Raw genomic sequence first — 19,280 nt, forward strand, 5'->3', positions numbered from 1 at the left:
TGGTTCTTTTAACTAACTGTTGGGTAATGACCTAGATTGTACAATTACACTATGGTACGTACAAACCAATCTCAGGCTAAGTTTATTTTTACAATTTCCACAAATGTTTATAAGCTTATATGTTAGTTCCACTAAGTTCATCTGGCTGAAAGGCTGAAGACCAACTCTAACACACAAAGCGGAAAAAGGCTATATACAACTAACCCTGGCTTTTTTTCACGTACTGTGATAGAGTCTTTTGCACATTGTGTCAAACATACAACCACCTGCTTTTAATGCTTCAATCTGAGTAGCATTTTGTTCTCTGCAGAACTATACTCCATTAGATAAACAGGAAATTCCGAAGATCAAGATCACTTTCTAGTGCTTATCATGTGCCAGGCACTATCCTATGCATCTTTCTTAAATTGATTCATATAATTCTTACAGTAACCCTATGAGCTAGGTACCTGTACAATCCCTATTTTAGAGATGAACAAAGACACAGAGAAGTAACTTTCTCAAGGTTGTACATACAGCTAAAAAGCAGGAGGTGGGATACAAACCCATGCAGCCGGATTCCAGACTACAGTGCAAAGACAGAGAACTGCATTACACCACCTCTTACAACAGATTCCAAATAGTAGGCTTTATGAAGGAGGAAAAAGTTGAGTACAGCCTCCTGCCCCTGTCTCTGCCTTGACTCTTGTTTCAATGTTACTCTTGCTCTGAACCACTGGGGATGGTTTGTGGCTCTCATCTGCCACGTGACAGAAGGTTAAGTCAAAAAAACCAAACCCAATGCCAACGACTTGATTCCGATTCACGGCAACCTTATAGGATAGAGTAGAACTGCCCCACAGGGTTCCAAAGCTGTAATCTTTACGGAAGCAGACTGCCACATCTTTCTCCCACGGAGCAGCTAGGGGTTGAACTGCAGACCTTTCAGGTAGCAGCCAAGTGTGCTTAACCACTGAGCCATCAGAGCTCCTTCAACAGAAGGTTAGGGGATCCATTAGGATGGCAGAGAGAAGCAGGCCCCTAGAGATGGACAGCCGGACAGAGGGCTGAACCACCTAAGCCGATGCTGGTGCCTAGCAGCGTTCTTCTATCTTATTCTCCTGCGAAAAGCAGCAATGGACAAAGAGAAGGACACAAAGGAATTGTTTCAGGATGACAAGTCCTATGGGATTCTGGGGGAGAGTCCAACAAACCATTTTTAAACAGTTACTCTGGACCAAGCTCTGGGGATAAAAAGAGTAGTAAGATACTGTCTCTGTCCTCACGCCCACTGCAAAGTGAGGAACTTGCTGTTCAGTACCCACAGATAAAACAGCAACAGGTCAGAAAAAATGGGAATTGAATAGGTTGTTGTCACTGGGTGCTATGGAGTCAGTTCTGACTTAAAATGACCCTGTGTACAAGAGAACAAAATACTGCCTGGTCTTGCACCATCCTCACAATCGTTATGCTCGAGCCCATTGTTGTAGTCACTGTGTCAATCCATCTCGTTGACGGTCTTTCCCTTTTTCGTTGACCCTCTACTTTGCCAAGCATGATGTCCTTCTCCAGAAGCTGGTCCCTCCTGATAACATGTCCAAAGTATGCGAGACAAAGTCTCACCATCCTTGCTTCTAAGGGGCATTCTGGTTGTACTTCTTCCAAGACAGATTTGTTCATTTTTCTGGCAGTCCATGGTATATTCAATATTCTTTGCCAATACCATAATTCAAAGGTATCAATTCTTCTTTGGTCTTCCTTATTCATTGCCCAGCTTTAGCATGTATATGAGGCGAATGAAAACACCATGGTTTGGGTCAGACACACCTTAGTGCTCTAAGTGACATCTTTGCTTTTTAATACTTTAAAGAGGTCTTTTGCAGCAGACGTGCACAATGCAATGCATCATTTGATTTCTTGACCATGGGTACTGGTTGTGGATTTTTATTTACTTTCCTATTTGTTAAAGTCTTTTCAAAGTAATACATCTCTAGGAGCCCTAGTGGCACAACGGTTAAGCACCCCACTGCTAACTGAAAGGCTGGCAGTTTGAATTTATCCAGCAGCTTGGTGGTAGAAAGACCTAGCGATCAGTTCCTGTAAAGATTAAAGCCTAGAAAACCCTATGGGGCAGCTCTACTCTGTCATATGGGGTGGCTATGAGTCAAAATTGACGCAATGGCACCTAGTAAGAGCTACATATATGTGGATGGAAGGAGAGAGAAACAGAAATAAATGTAATGTATTTCTGAAAAAGTTGATAAAAAAAGACAAACCTCCAACTTGAAAGCATGGTACAATAGGGTGAATGGTAAAAGTATTCCACCAAGTCTCCTCAGCTTAGATGGGTGACGACCGAATGACAGCATGTTCATATGCTGATTGGAATGATGCAGTAGAGAGGGGAGAAACTGATGAGGCAGAAGAGAGTGGTGACAATTTTAAGACAGAAGTCCTTGTATAGGGTGAGATCTAGTACACAGTGCAGGGCTGGACATCAGACAGGGACATGGACAGATAGTTCATGACATGTAACAGGAAGATGGAGCAAAGGAAGTAGTGCTTAAGAGAGATTTGCTGGACTCACTGAACTTGCCCTAGGACTTGTGGGGTCAAAGAATTATTGGACTGATACTAGACGAATGAACTGGAAAGATAGGAAATGGTAGTATGAGATGCCTGAAATCAACATCTTTGGAGGGGTACAATTATTATTTCCAGATCTAGAACATGACCATGAGAATGGGTGGAAAACAAGATAATTATAAATGAGGTGGTCAAGGAATTGTGACATCAGCTTATTAGAAGGATCACTTAAATGAATAACAACATCACTAAGAATAATGCTATGAGCGGTGGTGGGGAGCGAGTGAGTAAACCAGGTTGTGAAGTCTTTAACGAATGAGGAGGGGTTACTGAGCTATCTGTAGATAACCGCAACAAGGAGAGGTAACAATATCTAATCTGACGGCACGTGCTTTAAAGGAGCTGAGGGCATTAGAGGAATAAGGAATGGTCTGAAAGACGCACTTCTAGGCCCAGTGGTACACAAAGTGGGGGAGAAAAAATACTTGCCACATGAGAGAGTACAAAGGAAGCAGTGTCCTCAGGGTCAGCCAGGTTTTAATTAGAGCAAGAAGGTTTGGAAAATATTCACAGAAAAGGCTCAGGATGTGGGGGATTTTTTGGTCACTGCCAGTCCATGGGTTCCAGGAGCACAGTGGAAGTCAGTTCAGGGAGAGGTGTGAGATTAGGGCAAATAAACAGAGACATGCAGCATTCTTCTCAGATGTAGACAGGATGCGGGAGGGAGGGAGGCTGTAATGACTCAGTCAAGAGCACAGACTTTAGTGTCAGAGCTCTTGGTTCAATATTGCGCTCTACCATTTATGGCATGATCCTGAACAGGTTCTTCAACTAAGCCTCAGTTTCAACATCTTAAAAAATGAATAAAATGAGGTAATGGGCTTAGTATAGTGGCTGGCATACAGAAAGACTCAATGTTAGCTCTTTTTATTACAGGACGACTCAATATTGTAAATCTACCAATTTTTCCCCCAAATTATTCCTAAATTTAATGTCATTGCAACTGAAATCCCAGTGAGGATTTTTTTGATGTGACAAATTGATTCCAAATTTTATCTGAAAATACGTAAGAAAATTATTAAAGAGGGTAAGAGAAAACTGCATCGCCAGGCATCAAAACATGTTCGAAGGCTATTACCAGAAGACTTGGTGAGAGACCATTCTTAAATGCTCTATTTGAAACGGCACAGAAATTGTAACACACCATCCTGGCCTATATTGTTCCCTTTTCCAGCTTTATTTTCCTTTCACTTATCACCACTTAACATACTGTATATTTTACTTAGCGGTTGCAGCAGTACATCAACAGGGAACTGCTAGAAATTCAAGCGATTCAGAAGAGGACTTGGAACCAGGGATATCATTGCTGATGTCAGATGGATCCTGGCTGAACGCAGAGAATACCAGAAAGATGTTTACCTGTGTTTTACTGACTGTGCAAAGGCATTCAACTATGTGGATCATAACAAATTATGAATAACATTTTGAAGAACAGGAATTCCAGAACACTTAATTGTGCTCATGAAGAACCTATACACAGACCAAGAGGCAGTTGTTCAAACAGAACAACGGGATACCGTGTGGTTTAAAGTCAGAAAAGAGGTGTGTCAGGGCTGCATCCCCTCACCATACTTATTCAGTCTGTATGCTGAGCAAATAATCCAAAAAGCTGGACTACATGAAGAACAGGGCATCAAGATTGGAAGAAGGCTCGTTAACAACCTGTATTATGCAGATGATACAATCTTACTTGCTGAAAGTAAAGAGGACTTGAAACACTGATGAAGGTCAAAGACCACTGTCTTCCACATGGATTATATCTGAACATAAGGAAAACAAAAATCCTCACAACTGGACCAATAAGCAACATCACGACAAAGGAAGAAAAGACTGAAGCTGTCAAGGATTTCATTTTACTTGGATCCACTATCAACACCCACAGAAGCAGCAGTCAAGAAATCAAATGATGAACTGAAAGAAACAAATCTGCTGCAAAAGACTTCTTTGAAGTGTTAAAAAGCAAAGATACAACTTTAAGGACTAAGGTGCACCTGACCCACGGCAATGTTTTCAATCGCCTCACAGGCATGTGAAAGCTGGACAACGAATAAGACCAAGGAAGAACTGATGCCTTTGAATTATAGTGTTTAATACACCATGGACTACCAAAAAAACGAACAAATCTGTCTCGGAAGAACTATAGTTAGAATGCTCTTTAGAAGCAAGGATGGCGAGACTTCGTCTCACATACTACTGACACGTTATCAGGAGAGATCAGTCCCTGGAGAAGGACATCACGCTTGGTAAAGCAGAGGGTCAGCAAAAAAGGTGAAGATCTTCAATGAGATGGACTGACACAGTGGTTGCTACAATGGGCTGAAACAGAACAACAACTGTTGGCATGGTACAGGATTGCTCAGTGTTTTGTTCTGTTGTACACAGGGTTGCTATGAGTCAGAACCGACTCCATGACACCCAACAAGAACAACATATTTTACTTATGTTTATTCTGCTTCCCTTCTACTGACTGTGAACCAACAAAGGAATTTTTTTTTTTTAACCTTTTTCCTTTCCTATCTGCCCAGTACTCATAACAACGTCTGACAAATTTTAAGTGCTCGAAACATTTTTGTTGAGTGTTGAATGAATTCTTCAGAGTGGCCCTTTTCTTCTGAACCAAAGTATTTTTTTCAGGGTGCTTAATATTTTTTGGTATAAAATTAGTTTCATTAATTGAAATTAGTTTATATTCAAGTAAGAAAAAAAGGTGAAAAAAACAACTCGTTGGTTTTTTTTTTTTTTTTGGTTTTGGTACTGATCCCTGCTCTAATTCTCTAGGTTAGAAGAAAAAAGAAAATTGCACTGACTGCATTAACATTCCAATTCACTGACTCCCATGGCTGAAAGAAACGAAGACGGCCAAAGACGCAGCTAATCACCGTGAGAAGTTCGGCCCCTTTACTGAGTTCTTCTCTTCTTGGTGCAATTGCTTGTGACAGGAGTAGGCCTCTACTAGCTGCTGCTTTTGCTTAGTCCAGGCCACTTACCTATGGGCAAGACACGGCAATTCTTAGCCCTTGACCTCAATGGTTCTTAACCCTATCAGATACAACATTCGCTTTCACAGCAAATAATCTAAGACACCCTCTTAACCCCATGGCGGCTGAGTTGATTTTGACTCATAGAGATCCTACAGGACAGAGCAGAACTGCCCCATAGGGTTTCCAAGGCTGTAAATCTTTACAGAAGCAAACTGCCACATCTTTCTCCTTCGGAGCAGATGGTGAGTTCAAACTGCAGTCCTTTCGCTTAGCAGCCAAGCGCTTAATTAACCATTGTGCCAACAGTGCTCCTTCATTATGCCTTCTCTACTATCCTGAAATTATATATAACCTACCCATTAAAAACCCGTTTCTGTCAATTCCGACTCACCACAACCCTATAGGACAGAGCAGAACTGCCCCAATGAGTTTCCAAGGAGCGCCTGGTGGATCTGAACTGCTGACCTTTTGGTTAGCAACCATAGCTCTTAACCACTATGCCACAGCCTGCTCGAGTGAATGAACAAACATGCTCTCCATTACGCATATTTCCAATAAATAAATAAATGGAAAATAACAATAAAATAATGTACTTCGATATGTAAATGCTTGAACGTGACTACGCTTTGTTGTTGTTAGTTCCTGTTCAGTCGATTCCAACTCATGGTGACCCCATGTGTGCAGAGTAGAACCGCGCCATAGAGTTTTCAAGGCTGTGACCTTTCAGAAGTAGACTGCCAGGCATGTCTTCCAAGGCACTTCTAGGTGGGCGCAAACTGCCAACCTTTCGGCTAATAGTTGTGTATCACCCAAGGACTCCTCTGTAATGAAACGAATGGAAAATAACATGATAAAATAATGTATTCCAATATGTAAATGCTTGGGCACAACTAAACTCTAAGACATAAATGAAGGAGCCAGATCTTTGCACCACCTTATAACAAACAGATTTGGAATTGAGTGAAGAAAGAATAGCCAAACAAATATTGTAGCCCTTCCTTCATATGTGGCATTTTTGAAATAATAGCTGTGATAGCCAGCTACCAAGGTGGCTCCCCTCTACCAACCCCCCCCCCCCCCAGCCCAACGATCTCTACCTCTTGGTATTCACACCCTTTTATCAGGGTTGTACCAGGGCTGGTCTGTGATATCATACAATGGAAGTGAAGGTATGCCACTTCTGAAATAAGGTTATAAAAGATTTCAACTTTTGTCTTAGGCAACTACTCTTTTTCTCTTGGATCTCTTGCTTTGGGGAAAGCAAGCTGCCATGTTGTGAGCAGCTCTAGGGAGAAGCTTGCATAGTGAAGAAATGAAGCCTCTGGCCAACCGCCAGCAAGGCTGACTCAAAACCTTGTGAGTGAGCTTAGAAGCAAACACTCCGGCCCCAACTGAGCCATGATATGATAGCGGAACCAGCTAACAGTTTGACTGGAACCTCATGAGACCCCCCTGGATCAAAGCCACCTTGCTAAGCCGCTCCCAGATTCTTGACCCTCAGAAACTATGTGAAATAATAAATGCTTGTTGTGGAGCACTTTGTTACACAGCAACAGATCACTAAGACATGACTAAATAAGTATACCTGGGGTGCCAGCATAAATGCAGTCTGAAAAAAGGTATTATACTGGTGACACAAATACAAATACCAGGAGTGGTAGGACCATCTATAACGTGATTTCCCAAAATTGGGAAAACATCTGGTAAAGCTCCAAACCAAAAAGAAAAGAAAAACAATCTTCACAACTGACTGAGAGGTAACATTCCTGAAACGATCATGTGTAATACACCAAAACCAAAAAACCAACCCAAAACTTTGTGTTAACATATAAAGGGTTAAATTCTAGGTTCCTGGAATAAAATAGCCTTTTAGCTCCACAAATTCCTGTCGGGATATGTAAAAAGTTGTGAGAAGCACAGGACAGTTCTTTCTGCATGGGATAATGAGTATCCTGGCACTAAAAGCCAGTAGAACCCTGCAATAATCACGATGACCAAAAATTTAAAAAATAACCCCCCCAGAGGGAGGGGCCAGGTCTTACGGCCATGTTAAAAACACAGCTTTACATGGTGTGAATCATCATTCCAGGAGCTTTTAGTCCCATTAGCGAGGTCCAAACATTCTGTCTAAAGAAGTAAGAGGAAATCCGAATGGCCTGCCCTCAGCTACCTGAGCCTATCTTTGGCCATTCAGTTGAGACATGTTAGCTTCAGGCAGTCTATTCTGTTCATTCCAGTAAATAATTCTTTCACTGGAAAGGATTCAGTCACCTATGATTTCAAATCACACCTGCACTGTACCTTAAAAAAAATCCATCTCCTTGGTATTTTAAAATTATTTAATTTACATGTTTCAAAACGTTCTATTTTGTTAATTTTATCTATCTTCATAAATGTGGTCTTGGAACTGATATACACTAAACCATTGCAGTTTGAAGGGCTGTCAGTCATCAACATGCCTGGATCCCATTAACATGTGCATAGTTGCAATCTATGCTTTGTTTTCTGAATACTTCATATTTTCCATTTTAAGTTGCTACGTTAATATTTATTCCATGACAAACCAAGGGACTGCTAAAAGGAAACACTGAAGATTTCTGAGTTTACAATATACCTTTCACATATGGTCCCTGGTGGCACAGTGGTTAAGAACTCAGCTACTAGCCAAAAGGCCAGCAGTTCAAATCCACCAACCACTCCTTAGAAATTCATGGGGCAGCTCTGCTCTGTCCAATAGGGTTGCTATGAGTCTGAATGGACTCTACAGCAATGGTTTTTCGTTTTGTTTTTTTTTTTTAATATGGTGCAGTGGGCAGAATGGTCCTCCAAAGATGTCCACGCCCCAGTCCCTGAAAATCTGTGAATATGTTACATGCCAAAAGGGACTCTGCAGATGTAATTAAGGTTATGGGCCCTAAAACAGGGAGACTATACTGGAATATTTGGGTGGGCCCCATCTAATTACATGAGCCCTTAAAAGCAGATAATCTTCTCTGGAGGTAGAAGAAATGTAGTAGTAGAAAGGGGAGGTCAGAGATATTCGAAGCATGAGAAAAACTCAGTGTGCCACCGCATGTTAGAAGATGGAAGAAGGCAGATGAGGAATGTAGGTGGCTTTAAGAAGCTGAGAGAGCTCCTGGCTGACAGGCAGCAAGAAATGGAACTCAGCTCTATAACCACAAGGAACTGAATTCTGCTCACAATCTCAATGCACTTGGAGCAGATTTGTTCCCAGGGCCTCCAGATAAGAGCCCAGGCTAGCCAAACCTTGATTTCAGCCTTCTAAGACCTGGAGCAGAGGACCAGCCTACCTCACCTGGACTTCTGATCTACACAACTGTGAGATAACAAATTTATGTTGTTTTAAGCTGCTAAGTTTATGGCAATTTGTTACAGATGCAACAGAAAAGGAATACATATGAAGACAGAATTCTTTTCTCATCTATACTAAACAAAAAAGAAAAACGGAGATTCTACCATGGATAAAGGAGCTCCAATGGCACAGCAGTTAAAGCACTCGGCTGCTAACTGAAAGGTCGGCAGTTAGAACCCACCAGCTGCTTCGCAAGACTAAGATGTGGTAGTCTGCTTCTGTGAAGATTTACAGCCTTGGAAACCCCGGGGGCAGTTTTACTCTGTCCTTTAGGGTCGCTTTGAGTCAGAATCAACTTGACAGCAACAGTTTTACCAAGGATAATGTCCATAAAAAAAAAAAAAAGCTGCTGCCGTTGAGTTGATTTGGACTCACAGTGACCCTATGGGGCAGAGTAAAACTGCCCCACAGGGTTTCCAAGGCGCAGCTGGTGGATTTGAACTGCTGACCTTTTCATTAGCAGCCAAGCTCTTAACCACTACGCCACCTGGGCTCTGGATAATGTCCACAGGAGGGCAGATTTATAATTGTTCCTTCTGCTCAGACAGACTCATGAATCACTGTTTCTACATTAAGTGGTGGAAGAAGCGCCAGCCCAAGCAGCATATTTGGAATGAGAAAATTAAGACTAGCTCCTATTAACCAGTTAAACTACAGTAAAATTCAAGAACTGACAATGTTTTCCAAGAGATTATTTTCCAAGGGGTGACTAAGATCCAACTTCAGGAAATAAACAGATTAAAAACATCTGTCAGGCCCCACTGTGTTTTTTTAAACCACACACACCTACGTCGAAAAATATATTTGACCTTTTCTATCCCATTCCCATGATTCCCTTCCCTCATTCATTTGATCACCCTATTTTAACAATCAAAGAAAAAATCCAACAACATACTAAGTAAATGTACAATAAGAAAAAAACGGAAATAGATATCTGTATCTGGCACAATGAGAAGGGGACCAGGTGACCTTTTCGTGCCATTTATGTACTGTCATCTCTTGTAATAATATTGCCTAGGTAAGATCACATTCATTCAATAAATATTTACAAAATACCTTCTAGTGACATGCCCTGTTGTAGATACTGGTGATGGTGTGGTGCTATCAAGGAACTTACAGTCTAGTGGGATGCACAGAATTTTAACACATGTAGTAACTGAAACGTGGAGAAAGTACAACTAGGGTACAGAAGTTCACTCAAGTCTGATGAATACGGCTAAGCTACTGCCAGAAGGAGCTGGAGGCTGCAGCTGGTCATCGTTGGATCAGGGCGTTCCAGACAGAAGGACCAGCATGTATAGAGACCCTGCAGCAACCTGTTCAGATAACTAAAAAAGTTCACTGTGTGAACACGCAGTGTGTATATGGGGGAGAGGCGGGGAGAAGTAGTAGGGGACTGGTGGGAGATGTGCCTTTAACAGTCACGTAGGCGACACATCATAAACGGCATTAGACTTTATCCTGTAGGTGAATTTTAAGCAGATGAATGGTACAGTCATTTATGTTTCAGAAAGATAACTTTGGTATCAGACTGGAAGACAGATTAAAAAGAACAGAGACTAAAACTAGTCAGGAAGCGATTACAACAAATAAACATAATGAGAACCCAAACTTAAGAAGCAACAATAGAGATGGGGATAAAGGAACCAATTTAAAGGATATTCAGAAAGCAAACTACATGAGAGACATCACAGGTTCCCAACTAACTGCCATTCCCAACTCCCTGTCTTTCTTACCCATAGCTCACATAAAGGGTAGAAAAGACAGATACTCACTTCTTCAGCGCCATCAGTCACATGTGACCTATGGACAATGCCTTGTGGGGGAGGGAGGCTGGCTCTGGGAAAGCTTTTTATTTTTCTTTCTTCCCTCATATCCTGCTAAATGAGGATACTTTGTTTGGAGCTATGGCAGCTATTTTACAACTATGAGGGGACACATCAAGGACAAAAGCCAGCATGCTGAGGATGGCAGAGTGGGATGGCAAGTCTTGGTCCTTGATGTCACGGTTAAGCTGCTGAACCCACCCAGGGACTATCTTTGGACTCAAGGTAAGTATCCTCCCAGTTTAACCACTTATTGTCAAGCTCTGTTACTTTCAGACAGAATCAACCAAACTAAAACAAGTAGGGGGGGCTGTGGCTGACTGTAAAGAGGAGTTTAGGTAGGCTTACTCCCAAGTTTCTGGCTTGGGAAACGAAGAAGAAGGTGCCAGTTACCAACACAGAATTACAACAAAAGAGGTGTTTTGTTTGTTTGTTGGTGGTTGAAGGTGGTGAAGTAGGGCGAGGAGGAACATTTGTTCCTGGGCCTGTTGATCTGGAGATATTACGCAGTCATGCAGGTGAAGAGGTACATTATATGTATTAGTCTACCCAGTGTATGAGCCTAGAACTCAGTAAAAAAGTCTAAATAAGATCTACAGATGGGAAGTCAGAGCTTACTATTCCTGTGCAATCTCACACTCCTGGAAAAGTCTAACGGGCATTAAAAAAAAAACAAAAACCTGTTGCTGTCAAGTCGATTCAGACTCATACTGACCCTACAGAACAGAGTAGAGCTGCCCCACAGTAATTTCGAGAAGCGGCTGGTGGATTTGAACTGCAGACCTTTTGGTTAGCAGCCAAGATCTTAACCAGTGCACCACCAGGGCTCCCTAATGAACATAAAACCTGTTCCCAAACCCATTGCCATCGAGTCAATTTCAACGCATAGCAACCCTACAGGACAGGGTAGAACTGCCCCATAGGATTTCCAAGAAGCAATATGAACTGCTGACCTTTGGTTAGCAGCCAAGTTCTGAACCACTGTGCCACAAGGGCTCCCTAATGGACATAGGAGGGTCAAGAGAATGGAGTCCAGACAAAAAAAAATTCCTTTATCTGAAGAGTCTTAGAAAGTTTCTTTACTACTAAGACTCTAAGATGTACAGATACTACTTAAGAATAGCAAAAATTTTGTTTCTAGAATGTACGTTCACAATACTGCATACTTTTACTTTATAAAAATTAGTCAGTAGCCAAGCTAATATAAAAATTACAAAATCTGGACCTATGAAAAATGAAGACTTTTAAATCAGACTTGTGCTAAAGTGACTACATGAGAGATCTGTCCTAGTAACTGAAATGAATCTGAGTCACCTGCTTTGCTATATACATGCCAGTAAACCAGGAATATGTGAATAACCTCATTCCAAAGACTCAGAAAATAACTCCAGGGCGTGTTTTATTGGTGGTAGATTACCCCAAAGTACAGAGCAACATAACCACTGAGAAGGCAGCAAGCAATAATTCAGCAACACTATATATAATCAATGGAATGCTTGAAGATAGATGTCCCAGGCATTACAGAGCTGAAATAGATTGGTATCAGCCATTTTGAATCAGACAATCGTATGGTCAACTACTCCAGGAATGACGACTGTAGAGGAACAGAGTAGTGTTCACAGTCAAAAAGAAAATTTTAAGATATATCCTTAAGTACAATGCTATCAGTGGTAATATAATATCCGTACGCCCTCATGGAAGCTAACATGACTATATCCAAATATACGCACTGACCACTAAGGCCAAAGATAAAGCTTCTGCAGTCTGAAACTGATCAAACATACAATCAAGATACACTGATAATTACTGGTAACTGGAATGCAGAAGTTGGAAACAAAGAAGAAGGATCAGCAGTTAGAAAACATGGTCTTGGTAAAAGAAATGACGCTGGAGATTTTGTGACTGAATTTTGCAAGACCAATGTCTATTCACTGGAAATACCTTTTTTGAACAACATAAACGGTGACCGTACACATGGACCTCACCAGACGAAATACACAGGAATCAAATTGACTACATCTGTGGAAAGAGACAATGGAGCAGCTCAACACCATCCGTCAGAATAAGGCCAGGAGCCGACTGCAGAACAGACCACCAATTGTTCATATGCAAGTTCAAATTGAAGCTGAAGAAAATTAAAACAAGTCCATGAAAGCCAAAGTACAACTTTCAGTATATCCCAGCTAAACTTAGAGGCCATCTTAAGAATAGATTTGATGCACTAAACACTAATGACCGAAGACCAGATGAGTTGTGGGATGATATCAAGGATATCGTACATAAAGAATGCAAGAGGTCATTAAAAAGACAGGAAAAAAAGAACAAAATAGATGTCAAGAGAGACTCGGAAACTTGTTCTTGAATGCAGAGTAGCTAAAGTGAATGGAAGAAATGATGAAGTAAAACAGCTGAACAGAAGATTTCAAAGGGCAACTCAAGAAGACAAAGTAAAGTACTAAAATGACATGCCCAACGACCTGGAGTTAGAAAACCAAAAAGAAAGAACAGGTGCGGCATTTGTCAAGCTGAAAGAACTGAAGAAAAAATTGAAGCCTCGAGTTGCAATACTGAAGGATTCTACAAGGAAAATACTGAACGATGCACGCAGCATCAAAAGATGCAGAAATACAGAGTCACTGTACCGAAAAGAGGTGGTTGACATTCAACCATTTCAGGAAGTAGCACATGATGAAGAATCGATGATACTGAAGGAAGAGGTCCAAGCTTCACTGAAGGCACTGGTGAGAAACAAGCCTCCAGGAACTGAAAGAGTAACAACTGAGATGTTTCAACACATGGATGAAGCGCTGGAAGCTCTCACTCATCTATGCCAAGAAATCTGGAAGACAGCCATGTGGCCAACCAACTGGAAGAGATCCATATTTGTGCCCATTCCAAAGAAAGGCAATCCAACAGAATGGGGAAATTATCGAACAATATCAATGATACCACAGGCTGAAGATCATTCAAAAATGGTGGCAGCAGTATCTCGACAGGGAACTGCTGGAAATTCAAGCCAGATTCAGAAGACGACTTGGAACGAGGGATATCACTGCTGACATCAGATGGATCTTGGCTAAAAGCAGAGCATATCGGAAAGATGTTTACCTGTGTTTTATTGACTAAGCAAAGGCATTCAAATGTGTGGATCATAACAAATTATGGATACCACTGGGAAGAATAAGAATTCCAGAAAACTTCACCGTGCTCATGCCGAACCTGTACACAGACCAAGAGGCAGCCATTCAAACAGAACAATGGGATACTGCATGGATTAAATCAGCAAAGGTGTGCGCCAGGGTTGTATCCTTTCAACATACTTATTCAAGCTGTATGCTGGGTAAATTCAAGAAGCTGCACTATATGAAGAATGTGGTATCAGGACTGCAGGAAGGCTTATTAACAATCTGTGATATGCAGAAGACACAACCTTGCTTGCTGAAAGTGAGGAGGACTTGAAGCACTTACTGAGGAAGATCAAAGACCACAGTCTTCAGTATGGACTGACCTCAACATAAAGAAAACAAAAATCCTCACAACTGGACCAATAAGCAACATCATGATAAGAAAACATCATGGAGAAACCACTGAAGTAACCAAGAATTTCATTTTACTTGGATCCACTGTCAACACCCATGGAAGCGGCAGTCAAGAAATCAAAGGATGTATTGCATCGGGCAAATCTGCTGCAAAAGACCTCTTTAAAGTGTTAAAAAGCAGGTATCACTTTGAGGACTACGGTGCACCTGACCCAAGCCACGGTGTTTCAATCGCCTCATATGCACGCGAAAGCTGGACAATGAGTAAGGAAGACCGAAGAAGGACTGATGCCTTTGAATTACGGTGTTAACAAAGAATACTGAATATACCACGCAATGCCAGAAGAATGAAAAAAATCTGTCTTGGAAGTGGTACAGCCAGAATGCTCCTCAGAGGTGAGGATGACAAGACTTCATCTCACGAACTTTGGACATGTTATTAGGAGGGACCAGTCCATGGAGAAGGACATCATGTTTAGTACAGGGTCAGTGAAAGAGGAAGACCTCAATGAGATGAACTGACAAAGGGGCTGTAACAATGGACTCAAACACGGTAACCATCATGATGATGGCGCAGGACTGGGCAGTGTTTTTTCTGTTGTACACAAGGTCTCTATGAGTTGGAATGGACTCTATGGCATCTAACAACGACAACACACATGATTAAGGAGACCTGGTTGCTCAGTGGTTAAATGCTCAACTGCTAAAAGAAAGGAGGGTAGTCTGAACCCACCAGCCACTCCTTGGGAATAAGATGTTGAAGTCTGCTTCTGTAAAGATTACAGCCTTGGAAACTCTATGGGACAGTTCTACTCTGTCCTATAAAGTCACTATCAGTCAGAATCAACTCCACAGCAATGAGTATACATGACTGAGTAATCTTTTGAGAATCATATTATTCCTCCATGAGAAGGAAATTAATACAGGTGACCCCAATATAATTACTTTCATATAAGTGGCAGTTATGGAAGAATAGAAGGACTAGCAGCACCCAACCTAGTGAATAGGAAAAAGCATCTGGAGCAAGTAACTGTGACAGGAAAAGAGGCACAAGGACACATGGCAAAGGTCCCCTATAAATAGTGATTATAACCTCAAACCAAAGGTTGATTTTCATGTTTATGAGGTTTGGACTAGATGGCTCACGTACACCTGCACAGATCACAGCAATCCTCATCAAAGGCATCTATGAAGAATAAAAATACTACCAAAGATAAAAGGAATTTACTCTTGGCACCAAGCAAAAATGTTTCAAAAACAAAAACTGACTTGAGAAAAATGGTTATAATGAAGAAAAATTTGTACTTTAAACCCCTGGTCTTAATTCTAAAACATAACTCTGATCACACTGGTCCCCTCCACAGAAACTTTAAATAGCTCTCCCAGGCCCACAGAGCCTCCCCACCCCCACCCCCTGTTCACCACTCAAAACAAACCCTGTAGTAGAACTGCCCACAGGGTTTCCAAAAAGCAGCTGGTAGATTTGAACTGTCAACCTTTTGGTTAGAGTTTGAACTCTTAACCACTGCGCCACTCAAGCTCCCACATAATAAAGTTCTAATCAAACTTTCAATTTTGTTTCCTTTCATTTATCTAGTTACACTGGACCAGCTGTTATTTTCCAAAACCACCCTCTGCTCTCCTAGGCCTGCCATTTTGCTCATGCTCTTTGTTCTCTGCCCCTGGAGATCTTACTAGTTCTTCAAGTATCACACCTGGTATCTTTTCCAGCATTTCCGGATCCCACAGCCACATGTAAGGAGCCTTCTTTGCACCCTTTTCTGCTCCTATCAAAATCATTCTATTTTGTCTTGAGTTATCATTACTATTTTTTACCTCCCACCCCATATTCTCAATTACTTAAAGAAGAAAGGATAACTAACTCATATTTGTGGCTCATGCAGAATCAAAATTAAGCAAATAATTTTAGGTTCCGGAAATAATGACATAAAACACAGGCTGAAAACACTCGACAGAATGTACAAGGGCAAGTTTATTAGAAGTCTAAAAATTCTGCTATTCACCATTCTGATTAACATTCATATATGTTCCTTCTCCTCCTTTAATAGGAAAAAGCAATATATAAGAAATAAAAGTGGGAATCACTCAGTAGAGAAGATAATGAAACGGATTGTGATCTAGAAATTCTAGATCCTACTTCCAGTTCTCTGGGCAGGGCTTTTCCCTGCCTGCTTTCTAAGTACCTACTTTACCAAAGTGATGTGAGAATATCTTTGATAACAGATTAATATTCTTAACACATTTCAGAACACTCCTCCCTTTAAAATATACTGGTTTGAGTATCATTGCTAGCCTTTCCGACGTTTATAATTAGCAATGATTTTCCTGACTTATAGAATATCTTATGCCAAAGAGTGTATTTTCAGGGTTTTTTTTTTTTTTTTTTCTTAAAAAAAAAAAGCTTCTTTCTTCCCCTATCCTCAGATTTCTTTTAGGCCCTGAATCTGTGGCCTCTGGCCACTGCATACTCCTAATTTATACATGGGTTTAATAATCTAGAAGAAAAGGCATACTTCGCTCTCCTGAGAGATGGTTTGTAATAGGCCTCATGAATAAAAAAGCAAGCATATTCAGATCACTCTAGGAGGTGGGGGAAGGCAGAGAAATTGTATAAGGGCAATAAAAACACTTGAACGCAAAAAGTTTCAATCTAGAGAAAGAACTATTTCTTAACCAGTGACATATACCAAAGACCTTACGAAGTGTCACGCTTTTCTAGGATCTCTAGTATCGGATTCTTCTCTATAATCGTGCTTCACTTTCCTCAGTATGTTAATTCACCTCCTTTCACCTTCACACTCGCATCAACTCAAATGAGGCCTCATCTCATCTCAGGAAGGCCCTAGCACTCCTGACAGAATTCCCAGGTACGGCACGGGGAATCCCTTTCTACTCAAGACTGTAAATTTAGACATTAATTATAAACAATGCGAGGGAATTAAAAGTTTACTTTGGGAGCATTTAATACACTGCAGATACATCAATGAGAACCAAGGAACCTAACCCGTAGTGTTTCGGCATCTTTAAGCCAACAAAAATAATGATGGATAATTTTTCGTTTGTCAAGCCACTAACAAGACATTTTAAACATCGTTGGGAGTTGTAACCCTTTACAAAACAAAAACCACTCAGCCCAAAGCAAAGAAACCCAAGCACGCACCTAACTGCAGCGCTAATGCCCTACCGGTGCTTTTTCTTGAGGTATTTCAATTGCAAAGACAAGGCTCCCTGCGTGGGCGTGCGACACTGGTAACTTAGGTGACATAATGGACAAGTTCTTCCCTTCCCTCTCCTACTGTCACGTCATCTACCTGTTGCATCACCTGGAAGTGGTCTTCAGAATCTAGCAAAGAAGCACCACCATAATCTGTTTTCTTGATAAATTTTAGCTTCATTCATTTTAAAGAGGTTGCCTTGCAGGCAAGAGAGTGCAGACTCCTGTTCACCTTTGAAGAGATTCTGGAACAGGCACAGGCAGCTTTGACTTTCTGGACTTCGGGGGCTTGGGAGTTTTGGAAGACTTGGGCATGAAAAGAGATGAGCGGTTCAGCAGAAACAGAGCAGCAGGGAGGGCAGGCGGTCCGGGCCGGGGGTCGTGGCGCAGCTCCGGGTCCAGGTAGTGGGGGTGGGGAGGGCGACGGAAGCTTTGCCCAAAGGGCACTGCTCGTCCGCCAAGGGGTCGGGCCCAGGGCCAGGGTCCGGGCCAAGCTGAGGGCGTCGGAGAGGTTCAGCCCGACCGGAGCCTCGGTCAAAGCCCTCGGGCTGACTGGGCAGCACAAGAGGCGCGTCGACCGGTGCGAGGATTAAAGAATAATAATAATACGTCCCCTCCCCCCACGCGCAGTGAACTGAGCTGGAGGCGGGGACGCCAGGCAGGGAGCGCTAGGGGCCGGGGTCCGAGTCCGACTCGCGAGAGGATGCCGGCTGGGCCGGAAGCCGCCAGGGGGCTGCACTCACCATGTCGTACACGTTGAGCACCACTAACTGGTTAGCCCCCATCCTCCTCCCCGCGGCCGCCGCCTCGTCCTCAAGCTCCGTCTCCGCGGGGCCGGAGGCCGCTCCCAGCCCCGCCGGCGCCTCAGGGGGCCTGAGGCCGGCACTAAGCGCACAGCCCGGCCCGCGGCGGCCGAAGCAGAGGCATCGGGCAGCCGGGCCGCTCCGGGGGGCCGCCAACAGGACCCTAAGCGTGGACGGAGCCGGACCGGTGGCGGCCCGCTCTGGCTCAGGCACCTCCCCTAGGCAGCAGACACGTGGGGAAAGGCGGGGCCTGAGTGAGGGGCGGGGACCAGGCGCCCGGGGGGCGGGGCCAGCCCCTCGCCGGGCTGAGCCCGCCTGCGCTCTGGTGCTCGGTCGCCGCGCCTCAGGACCTAAAATGGCGGCAGTCTCGTCACGTCTCTACCCTGGAGGAGCAGGGTCCCAGAAAGTCTACACGTCCTAGCTTGCAGTGCGGATTCCCCCCGCTCGCTGCTTGAAGCGCGGAGGCGGGTCTCAACAACTAGGGTCCTTCGTCACTGCATTTTCGATCCTGCCGGACAAGGCCTCTCTGGCAGACTCCACCTCCCAGAATGCAGTGCTTTGGACCTGCCGCTGGATCGCTTGCAGCCCGCCCTTGGCTGGCGGTGAAACCTTCCCTCCGACCTCGCTGTTGCTATTACCGTTTATGTAGTGTTGAGCCCGCTGAAGCCAACGAAATGTGGCATAGTGACGACCCTAAAATTTCTAATTCTCATCCTCACTGACTTTTTCAAGGGGAAGATGGGGAATTAGAGGAAGGATGGTTACAGGTGGGAAGATGGGGTGTAAGACTCATCTTGTTAATACAGTATGGAATTTTACATTTTTTTTTTTTTTTAGGAACCTATCCTGCTGAGTGGGGCCCTGGTGGCACAGTGGTTAAGAGCTTGGCTGCTAACCA

At 42.9% G+C, this 19,280-nt stretch overlaps 1 protein-coding gene across 1 annotated transcript in view; it reads right to left on the bottom strand.

Annotated features, from left to right (window-relative positions):
* Nucleotides 1-18,587, bottom strand: part of DESI2 (desumoylating isopeptidase 2) — an 86,041-nt gene extending 67,454 nt beyond the window's left edge. Inside the window, exon 1 of the mRNA XM_049868588.1 lies at nt 18,323-18,587. Within this exon, the coding sequence (XP_049724545.1) occupies nt 18,323-18,364 (42 nt within the window). The 5' untranslated portion in view covers nt 18,365-18,587. The remainder of the gene's footprint in view (nt 1-18,322) is intronic.
* Between the last annotated feature and the right edge of the window lie 693 nt (nt 18,588-19,280).

This window comes from Elephas maximus, chromosome 24 (assembly GCF_024166365.1).
Source record: "Elephas maximus indicus isolate mEleMax1 chromosome 24, mEleMax1 primary haplotype, whole genome shotgun sequence".
Classification (NCBI taxonomy): Eukaryota; Metazoa; Chordata; class Mammalia; order Proboscidea; family Elephantidae; genus Elephas; species Elephas maximus.